The sequence below is a fragment of the Medicago sativa genome, chromosome 3 (genome assembly GCF_051527215.1).
Source record: "Medicago sativa cultivar Bolivia chromosome 3, Bolivia_mono, whole genome shotgun sequence".
In the NCBI taxonomy this organism is placed as follows: Eukaryota; Viridiplantae; Streptophyta; class Magnoliopsida; order Fabales; family Fabaceae; genus Medicago; species Medicago sativa.
Window position 1 is genome coordinate 25,607,673 of NC_140751.1, and position 11,840 is coordinate 25,619,512.

An 11,840-nucleotide genomic window follows, 5' to 3' on the forward strand; every position below is an offset into this window, starting at 1 on the left:
AAAGAGCAAAAATACACATCACAAAACCTGCAATTTTCCACAGCACAAGTTCACCACAACAGACCCAAACAAACACAACTATCCCAAATCCAAAACCCACATCAACATAACCCGTCATCATAAGAACACACACTTGATTCAATCGGCCAGCACGTAGACTAATCCAACAAACCCAAACCAGCAGTGTTACATCATCATCTTCATCGAAAAAAACTCAACCCATACAACATCTCAAACCGTATAACAACAAACCACAGACAGTTCCTCACCGAATCCTTCTTGGCCGTTCCGGATCCAAAGAAAACAACAAAGGTAGTCAACTTCACTCTTTTTGTGGATCTAGAAAATTGAGGGTTTGATTTTGAGAGTTTAAAAATAAGAAGAGGAAAAGAAAAAGATTAAAAAAAAATTAAAGAAGAAGAACCTACAGAGAGAGACGCGAGGGAGTGAGAGAAAGAAAAGAGAAGAAAGAAATAAGAGAAGAGAGAGAAGAAATTGAGAGAAATGAAAGAAAAGAACACGTAAAGGGTACTTGTACCTCACTGGGATTCGGTGCGTGAAGGTGCATGGTCTTACCATGCACCCACGCACCTTTGACCCTTGATTCTCAATCCAACAGCCTGCAACATTCACCTCTTGATCTGATCAGAGCCGTTGATCAAATCAACGGCCCATTCTGAATCTCCAGTCTCTTTTATTTCCTTTTTATTTTCTTTATGCATTTCTATTTTATTATGCATTTTTATTTTATTTTGCATCACGTTTATTATTGTTATCACATGCATATTTAAATTTCTGTCATTTATCTTATTGCATAGAATTAGAATGTATCTAGGTCAAATGTAATACAAAAAATGAAAAATAGTGTGCGTGTGCGTGTGTTTTATTTATCGCTTTATATATTATTATTAGGGACTATGTAGTGATCCAACGTCACTACAAGTCCACGCGCATTTATCTTTATTGCTCCGTTAGTTCAATTTTCGTTTATTATCCAAAACAACAAAAACATGCAAATATATCAAAAATCACAAAATATTTTCTTAAACAAACCTTGATCTTAAATCAAGTGATCGTGAATTTTATTTTCTTTCTTAATCAAATCATCAAATCAATCTTAATTCTACTTTGAGTCATTCTTCTTCAATATTAAAAACACAAACAAATACTCATTTCTCACTTTGGCTTTCTTTTCACTTTAAAACCTTTTTCAAAACTAATAAAAAAAAACACAAAACAAATCAAACGTCAATTTCAATCCCGAACTACGAGGTTTTGATCCTTCACGGGTACGTAGGCAGAGGACGTGCGTCCTTCCAAATCAATAAAAATGTAGATAAATTAGGTCTCTATTTTCTTTCATCATTTCAAATTCCATTTTTTTAAGCAAGCAAGTTTATAGCACAAAAGTTAAATAAAATCAAGAGGTTCTCGTAGAGTACTACGAATATTTAGGGTGCTTAAAACCTTCCCTAAATATAACCAACCCCCGAACCCTTAATCCCTAAAAAATGTGGTATTTGAACCTTTTTCCACTTATTTTTGAAAAGAATTAAATGTTTAGTCGTAAAATAATTTAGTGAGTCAAAAGCCAATCAAATGGCTTGACCTCCGAAAAATGACGCGACAGAAATGGCGACTTCACTGGGGATTAAAAGTAAGAGGGTTAAGCACAACTTGGCATTATTTAAATTTTGTGCTAAACTTGCAAAAAAAAAAAATTGATGGAAATTACGTGTATATATGTTCTTCCTTCTTGTTCCTTCTTTCCTAAACATGAGTGGTGAGATAAGTCCTAACCCGGGCTTGAGAGAAATATAAGATAGGAGTGGTAAACCCATAGTGTCATACCGAGGGTATACTCGTGTCTTGACACATGTGAGATAACCACACTTAGCGGAGGAGCTTGAAGTAATATATGTCGGCGTGTGTTTTCACGTTTAGACTTTATTACTCTTAAGTTTCCGATGAACGCTAAGGACCTTTAGTAACCCTTAACCCATCTTGGATTTTTAGGACGTAGTGCGGTGGCTAACCGGGTGTTTTCTCGGAATTAGTCGACACGCGATACTACACTCAAACGGGACTTTCCTACGAACGTTATTGGACCGGGTGTTTTCTCGGTATCCGATAAAATTCGGAGGGGGTTGGACTTTGGGAACTTGGTAGAACCCTTGTTACAAGTACAAATGAAACCATAGTCCTTACCAAATGGCGTACATACCCTTGACTCCAACATTATGGACTTATACTTCACCATGTTTTCACCATTTGTGTAGCATAAATCATGCATACATGCATTCATCCATAAATATTTTTTTTCCATCCATTAAAATATCGAAGGACTTATGTAAGTTTTTGTAAACATCATAGGATATGGAAGGTGTTGGAAGGAGAACTCATGGGTATAAATTCAAAAGTCCGGATGTAGAGAGTTTAAAGAGTTTGACAAAGATGTTGAAGGATCCGGATCGTTTTCAAGAACGATATGGTAATTTACTCGATATTCTCAGGACAAAAGTGGATGTGGTACTTCTCAATACTTTAGTCCAGTTCTACGATCCAATCTATCATTGCTTCACATTCCCAGATTTTCAGCTTGTCCCTACTTTAGAGGAGTACTCTCATTGGGTTGGTTTACCCGTACTCAACGAAGTACCCTTTCATACCTCTGGACTCACTCCTAGAATTCCTACCATCGCAAAGGCCCTTCACCTTGAGGTAGCTGATATAAAAAATGAATTCACACCCAAAAATGGTCTCCAGTGCCTACCATACAACTTCCTTCACCAAAAAGCCACCACTTGTTTTGAGAAATCCCAGACCGTTGCTTTTGAATCTATCCTCGCCTTGCTTATCTATGGTATGGTCCTCTTCCCAAATGTTGACAATTTTGTTGACATGAATGCCATTCGGATCTTCTTAACCCAAAACCCGGTTCCTATTTTGCTCGCCGACACCTATGTTTCTATTCATGAACGCACTCGTAAAGAAAAAGGGACCATCGTTTGTTGTACACCTTTACTCCACCGCTGGATTACTTCACACCTACCTTGTCCCAAGCTTAGACCAGAACGTCTCCCCTGGTCTCAGAACCTCATGACTTGGACCCCGAAAGACATAGATTGGTTTAACCCAGCTTGTGACCCAGAGTTTGTCATTAATAGTTGTGGGGACTTCAACAACGTACCTCTTCTCGGTACGCGTGGAGGAATTAGTTATAGCCCGGTTCTTGCTAGACGACAGTTTGGGTATTATATGAAGATGAATCCCGTGTACCTCATCCTAGACAGAGATTTCTTCCTCTATAAAAAGGATGATGGGAATCAAAGAGCGCAGTTCGAGAAAGTTTGGTATTCCATTGTCAGGAAAGATAGAAATCAGCTAGGAAAGAGGTCGGTTATCGCTCATGAAATTTATGTCCAATGGGTCATCGATCGAGCTAATAAATTAAAGATGCCTTACCCTCGACAAAGACTTGTGACCTCAACCGTTCCAGCTATACCTTTACCTTTACCTCTTGAGTCCTTGGGAGGATATCAGGAGCAACTGGACATCGAAAGGCGTGAGAAGTCCATGTGGGAAGGAAAGTACCGCGAGAAGGAGCGAGAGTATGATACTGTGAAGAATTTATTAGATCAGCAGATTCGGGTTAATCGCAAGGAAAAGGATGAAAACACTAAGTTAAAAGCCGTTGTCCAGGAGAACCAGGATTTACTTGACAAGGTTTGTCCTGGGAGAAAGAAGAGACGCATGGATCTCTTTGCAAGTGCACACCCAGACTTTGGGGAGTAGTCTACTTCAGGAGCTCAAGAGTTTCCCAGTTTGTTTCCTTTTTTTTTTTATAGCCTTCTGTTATGTACTTTAGAGTCTATCCCTTGGCTCAGTTTTGTTAAAAAGGGAATTATCTTGTTTCTATTTGTAAGTCTATCCCTTATCTTTTATAATGTTTACAAAATTGCTTTTATAAGTCCTTCGATAAATAAAAAAAATGTGTCTATTTTTGCATAACATCATACATCATTTTGCATTTCATAGTCTCAAAATTCAAAGTCTCACACAATTTTTTTTCTTTTCCACAAAGGTAAGCTCGTTTACAAAAGTGGCCCGACGTATTCTCCACCAGTCTACGCGTACTCATTACACTCGAGCAACCGTAAAGAGAAAGATGGATCTTCTCGAGCAAGAGAATCTAGCACTCCGTGAAGAGGTAACAACCATGAACACCAAATTGGATGAGTTGGCAGACATGAAAACAAAGATGGAAGAATTAACCAATTTGGTAAAGCTGTTGGCAGTAGCACAGACTCCACCACCTCCTCCTCCTATCAGGATTCGAGCCGAAGCTACTACCTCTTCTATCCCGGATTGGACGGTATGTGTCGAGACTCTGACATATTCTGCGCCACAACGTCCCACGCCATGGTTCCCTCCTCTCACTGCTGGCGAGATACTCCGTCCCATTGCTTGTGAAGCGAAAATGCTTACTTTTCAACATGCAACTCATGTTCCTCAGCAAGTTACCATGGTCCCTCCAACTGCTATCACTTACTCAGCACCCGTTGTTCATACTACACCACAAGAAGAGGAACCCATCTTCCATTCCAGGAATGTGGGGGGCATGACAGGGTTGAAGACTTACAAGAAAAGTACGAAGAGATGCATCGGGAAATGAGAGCCCTAAAGGGAAAAGAAGCTTACGGGAGATCTGCTTACGACCTCTGTTTGGCACCAGATGTCCAAATACCCCATAAATTCAAGGTACCTGACTTTGAAAAGTATAAGGGAGACGACTGCCCGAAAGACCACCTGACAATGTACGTAAGGAAAATGTCTGCATATGCTAAAGATGATAAGGTCCTCATTTACTTTTTCCAAGAAAGTTTGGCTAACCCCGCTTCGAAGTGGTACATGAACCTGGACAAAACAAGCATCCAAAGTTTCCAGGATTTATGTGACGCCTTTGTGCAACAATATGATTACAACGTAGACATGGCGCTAGATGGAGGTGACCTCCAGGCTGAAACTCAAAAGGATAGAGAAACATTTAAGGAGTACGCTCATCGATAGAGAAATATTGCCGCACAGGTTAGCCCATGGTTGGAAGAAAAAGAGATGACCAAGTTATTCATGAGAACTCTCAGTCCATTCTACTATGGGAAAATGGTAGGGAACGCATCCAGGAGCTTCGCGGAGATGGTCGGTGTGGGTGTAAGTGTAGAGGAAGGCGTCCGAGAAGGACGAATAGTGAAAGATGGTGCGTCTACTAGTGGTACGAAGAAATATGGTATCAATTTTCCAAGGAGGAATGAACAGGAAGTCGGTATGGTGACCAACGAGAGAACCCGACAACACTATCCGGCATATCAACATGTTGCTGCCATCACACCTACTGCCAATACTATTCAACCACCAAATAGCCAGCCTCAATTCCCACAATATCCCCAACAACAATACCCTCAACAATACCCCAACAACCATACCAACAACGTCCATATCAACAACAACCATATCAACAGAATCTCCCACAACTCTACCAACAACAACAAACTCGACAAAGATTGCAAATTGACCCGATCCCCATCACCTATGCAGAGTTACTTCCAGGTTTACTCAGAAAGAATTTGGTCCAAACTAGAGCACCTTCCCCAGTACCAGAAAAACTACCAACATGGTATAGACTTGACTAAACTTGTACTTTTCATCAGGGGGGCCGAGGACATAATATTGAAAACTGCTATGGCTTTAAGAACGCGGTCCAGAGGCTAATCAATGACAAAAGATTAACCTTTACAGACTCAGCGCCAAATGTTCAAACCAATCCATTGCCAAATCATGGTGCTGCAGCAGTCAACATGGTCGAAGATTGCCAAAAGACTGACCTCATTCTGGACGTTCAACACATCCGAACACCTTTGGTCCCACCACATGCCAAGTTATGCGAAGCAAACCTCTTTGAACGTGATCACGATGTCTGCAAAGTGTGCCTCCTAAATCCATGGGGTTGTCAGAAGGTAAAATATGATATTCAAGGACTCTTGGACCAAGGAGAGCTTGTTGTTGAAAGAAAATGTGAAGATGTATGCGTTATAACTCTAGAAGAGCCTTTGGAGATATTTTACGACGGTCGAAAGTCAGCCACTGCTCCTTTAGTGATCTATTTACCAAGACCCTTACCTCATGTTTCCCAGAAAGCCATACCTTACAAATACAATGCCACAATAGTGGAGGACGGACACAAGATTCCAATACCACCTTTGCCTTCTGTAGACAGCATTGTTGAAGATAGCAGAGTATTGAGAAATGGACGCGTCATTCCTACATTATTCCCAAAGAAAGCTAGTGTTCCGGTGCCTGAACCCGTACCAGCAAAAGATCCTAGTACAAACAAAGAAACGATCTAGTCTAGCGGGATCAATTCTGATCTGGATAAAGTTCTCAAGATGATCAAGAAAAGTGAGTACAAGGTAATCGATCAATTGCTACAAAAACCCTCAAAGATATTTGTATTGTCCTTATTGCTAAATTCTGAAGCTCATAGAGGTGCTTTGATGAGAGTGTTAGAACAAGCTTTTGTGGATTACGATGTGTCTATTGATCAGTTCAGCGGGATAGCGGGGAACATCACTGCATGTCACAATTTAAGTTTCAACGACAAAGAGCTCCCGGAACAAGGAAAGAATCATAACTTGGCACTGCATATATCCGTGAATTGTGGGGTTGATGCTTTGTCAAATGTGCTGATAGACACTGGCTCATCACTGAATGTGATGTCCAAAACAACGTTTGATCGACTCTCCTACCAGGGTACACCTCTGAGACTAAGCTCGGTGATGGTAAAAGCATTCGATGGTTCGAAGAAGATGGTTCGAGGAGAAGTAGACTTGCCTATTACAATTGGGCCAGAAGTGTTCCAGATTACTTTCCAGGTGATGGATATTCAAGCTGCATACAGTTGCCTGCTGGGTCGGCCTTGGATTCATGCGGCTGGGGCAGTGACATCTACGTTGCATCAGAGGCTAAAATTTGTGAAGAACGGGAAGCTAGTGACTGTTAGAGGAGAGGAGGCTTTGCTAGTGAGCCATTTGTCGTCTTTCTCTTTTATTGGCGTTGATACTACAGATGGAACGTCATTCCAAGGGCTAACCATAGAAGATCAGAGTACAAAGAAGCCTGGGGCATCCATCTCTTCCTTTAAGGATGCGCAAAGGGTTGTTCAAGAGGGTGACTCCACAGGCTGGGGACAAGTTTTGAACCTGCCAGAAAACAAGCGTCGAGAAGGTCTCGGTTTCTCTCCATCAACAGAGGTTCCCAAGACAAGGGTCGTCATCCATCCAGCCAAAAGTACTATCAAGGGTGCTTTCCACAGTGTCGGGTTCATTCATCCCCCGTCAGAGACCAATGCTATTATTGAAGACAATCCTGAAGAGGTGCCGCTTATTTTCGTCACACAAGGAGGGACTAGCCATAATTGGGTGGCCGTCGACGTTCCTTTTATTGCTCATTTGTCCAAGTAATGCATCTGCTTGTTTTTTATGCTTTTTCAAAAAAAAAAATCCTTTCGCCCCGCCCCAAGCGAAAGTGAATCTATCTAGGGCTTTTTGTTTCAAGAAATTATCATCAATCAAATAAAAATGTCGTTTTGTTCCCGACTTTTGCTTTTGTGCATTTTCTGAAAAAATGGTAATACCAAAAAACCAAAAAATATATATAATCACCTTCGAAAAATCTGCATTTCACTCATTTTCTAAAATCATCAATCATATGTGCAGATTAAACATCAATGAACCATTCGAACAACATAACCCTATGATATCTCCCAACTTTGAATCCCCTGTGTATGAGGCAGAAGAAGAAGAGAATGAAGAGATTCCCGACGAGATCTCTCAGCTACTTGAACGAGAAAGAAAAAACCATTCAACCTTATGGGGAAGCCACAGAGGTGATCAACTTGGGTACCGAAGAGGACAAGAAAGAAATCAAGATTGGGGCATCACTTGAAGCAAGTGTCAAGAAACGAGTAATAGAACTTCTCAAAGAATATGTTGATGTGTTCGCTTGGTCTTACCGAGATATGCCGGGTCTAGATACTGATATTGTGGTGCACCACTTGCCTTTGAAGCCAGAATACCCGCCGGTCAAGCAGAAGTTAAGAAGATCCCGCCCTGATATGGACCTCAAGATTAAAGAAGAGGTACAGAAACAGATTGATGCAGGTTTCCTTGTTACATCAGAATACCCTCAGTGGCTTGCCAACATAGTGCCTATTCCAAAGAAGGATGGTAAAGTCAGAATGTGTGTTGATTACCGTGATTTGAACAAAGCTAGTCCCAAAGACGATTTTCCACTTCCTCATATTGATGTGTTGGTTGACAGTACTGCCAAATCAAAAGTTTTCTCCTTCATGGATGGTTTCTCCGGCTACAATCAGATCAAGATGGCACCCGAAGACAGAGAGAAAACATCTTTCATTACACCGTGGGGCACTTTCTGTTACAGAGTCATGCCATTTGGTTTGATCAATGTAGGTGCTACTTATTAGAGAGGCATGACTACTCTATTCCACGATATGATGCATAAAGAAATCGAGGTTTATGTGGATGATATGATCGTCAAGTCAATTACTGAAGAGGAGCATGTCGAGTATCTGCTAAAGATGTTCCAGCGACTGAGGAAGTATCAACTCCGTCTGAATCCTAACAAGTGCACCTTCGGTGTCAGATCCAGAAAACTTTTGGGCTTCATTATCAGTCAGAAAGGTATTGAAGTCGATCCCGACAAAGTTAGAGCTATCAGAGAGATGCCCGTTCCACAAACGGAAAAACAAGTAAGAGGGTTACTCGGACGACTGAACTACATTTCTAGGTTCATTTCTCACATGACTGCAACGTGTGGACCGATATTCAAGCTACTCCACAAGGAACAAAGTATTGTATGGACAGAAGATTGCCAGAAAGCGTTTGACGCCATCAAAGAATACTTGCTAGAACCTCCGATTCTCATCCCTCCAGTTGAAGGAAGACCATTGATCATGTATATGACTGTGCTAGAAGACTCCATGGGTTGTGTGCTCGGACAACAAGATGAAACTGGAAGAAAAGAGCACGCCATCTATTATTTGAGCAAGAAGTTTACTGATTGCGAGTCTCGATATTCCATGCTTGAGAAGACTTGTTGTGCTCTAGCCTGGGCTGCCAAACGCCTCCGTCACTATATGATTAGTCATACTACTTGGTTGATATCTAAAATGGATCCGATCAAGTACATCTTCGAGAAGCCCGCCTTGACAGGAACGACTGCCCGGTGGCAGATGTTATTATCCGAATACGATATTGAGTACCGCTCTCAAAAGGAAATCAAAGGTAGCATCCTTGCAGATCACTTGGCTCACCAAGCGATTGAAGATTATCAGCCAATCAAGTTCGACTTTCCCGATGAAGAGATTATGTATCTGAAGATGAAAGATTGTGACGAACCGGCACTCGGAGAAGGTCCAGATCCTGAATCAAGATGGGGTCTGATATTCGACGGAGCTGTTAATGCTTATGGTAGTGGAATTGGGGCAATCATTATTACTCCTAAGGGTGCACACTTCCCCTTCACCGCCAGGCTGACATTCGACTGTACAAACAACATGGCAGAGTACGAAGCATGTATTATGGGTATCGAAGAAGCCATCGATCTGAGGATCAAGAACCTCGACATTTACGGTGACTCAGCTCTTGTAATCAATCAAATTAAAAGAGAATGGGAAACTCGCCACCCCGGCTTGATTCCCTACAAAGACTATGCAAGACGATTACTGACCTTCTTCAACAAAGTTGAGTTGCACCACATACCTCGTGATGAGAACCAGATGGCAGATGCTCTAGCTACCTTATCTTCGATGTACCAAGTAAATCGTTGGAATGAAGTGCCATTGATCCGTATCAGACGTCTCAAGAGACCTGCTCATGTATTCGCTACTGAAGAAGTTGTTGATGACAAGTCATGGTTCCATGACATCAAGTGTTTTCTTCAAAGTCAAGAGTATCCACTCGGAGCATCTAACAAAGACAAGAAGACTCTAAAAAGATTATCTGGAAATTTCTTCCTGAACGGGGACATTTTGTATAAAAGAAACTTTGACATGGTGTTACTCAGATGTGTAGACAAGCACGAAGCGGATCTGTTGATGCATGAAATACACGAAGGATCTTTCGGAACTCATTCTAGTGGACATACAATGGCCAAGAAGATATTGATAGCAGGCTATTACTGGATGACAATGGAAGATGATTGTTACAAGCACGCCAGAAAATGTCACAAGTGTCAGATCTATGCCGATAAGGTTCATGTGCCGCCAACTGCACTCAATGTTCTTTCGTCTCCGTGGCCTTTCTCTGTGTGGGCATTGACACGATTGGAAGGATTGAACCAAAAGCTTCAAATGGGCACTGCTTCATTCTAGTGGCTATTGACTATTTCACCAAATGGGTTGAAGCCGCATCTTATGCTAATGTGACCAAGCAAGTGGTGGTCAAGTTTATCAAGAATCATATTATCTGCCGTTACGGTGTCCCTAACCGGATCATTACAGACAACGGGACAAATTTGAACAACAAAATGATGAAAGAACTGTGTGATGATTTCAAGATTGAGCATCATAACTCTTCGCCTTACAGGCCTCAAATGAATGGTGCTGTCGAGGCTGCAAATAAAAACATAAAGAAAATCGTCCAGAAGATGGTAGTGACTTACAAAGATTGGCATGAGATGCTTCCATTCGCATTACACGTATATCGTACTTCGGTACGCACATCAACAGGGGCAACCCCTTTCTCTTTGGTATATGGCATGGAGGCGGTACTTCCCGTAGAAGTTGAGATTCCTTCAATGAGAGTTTTAATGGAGGCTGAATGGGTTCAAAGTAGATATGACCAGTTGAATCAGATTGAAGAAAAGCGCATGACTGCTTTGTGTCATGGACAACTATATCAGAAGAGGATGAAACAGGCTTTTGACAAGAAAGTTCGTCCCCGTGAATTCAAAGAAGGTGATCTTGTGCTAAAAAAGATCTTGACTTTCCAACCCGACCCCAGGGGCAAGTGGACGCTTAACTATGAAGGCCCGTATGTTGTCAAGAGAGCCTTCTCAGGCGGTGCCATGACTCTTCAAAACATGGATGTTGAAGAACTTCCACGTCCTATAAACACAAATGCAGTCAAGAAGTACTTTGTCTAAAAATTATAAGAACAGCTCGGTAAGTCGAAAACCCGAAAAGGGCGGCTTAGGCAAAAATGAGCGTCTCGGTGGACTGAAAACCCGAAAGGGCGGTCCAGGCAAAAATTAGAGACATTAAACAGAAATCATCATCCTGATAGGCCGAAAACCCGAAAGGGCGGTCTATGGAAAAATTAAGGATTGAAAGAAAAAGACAAAGTAACTGCATCCAGTCAGGCACATCCACTTCGGGCATACCTGCTATCAAAGAATCTCCAATCTGAAGCATCATAAAGCAGTGGAATTCAAAGTTGTTAGGGAGGATAGGGTTATGAAGTTCAATGTACCTCTCCCTATGAAGCCCCGATACGGATACGGATACGGGTACGATACGATACGGGTACGCGAATACGTCAAAAATTTCAAATTTAGGATACGATACGGCTTGGATACGTTTACAATTTTTTTTAATATATATATATATATTAGACATAAACGCACAAAAAATAAATAGCGTGAAATCTTAAAACTAATTACACCAAGTCAAAATACAATAGACCATTCACCAACTAAGATATCCTTTAAACCAAAACATACCATATAAACAACCTGCACTATAATGATACCAAGGTAGTATG

General features: G+C 41.4%; 1 protein-coding gene and 1 pseudogene across 1 annotated transcript; both read left to right on the top strand.

Moving 5' to 3' along the window:
• The first annotated feature begins 2,376 nt into the window (after positions 1–2,376).
• Positions 2,377–3,795, top strand: LOC146936669 (uncharacterized). The gene has a single exon (XM_085749266.1). It carries the CDS (start codon positions 2,377–2,379, stop codon positions 3,793–3,795), a length of 1,419 nt encoding a protein of 472 aa, XP_085605392.1.
• A 1,368-nt stretch (positions 3,796–5,163) lies between these two features.
• Positions 5,164–11,223, top strand: LOC146936670 (uncharacterized; annotated as a pseudogene).
• Positions 11,224–11,840: the final 617 nt, after the last annotated feature.

Excerpts from the sequence above, each read along its gene's own strand:
- LOC146936669 (XM_085749266.1), top strand. The coding sequence starts at position 2,377 with ATGGAAGGTGTTGGAAGGAGAACTCATGGGTATAAATTCAAAAGTCCG.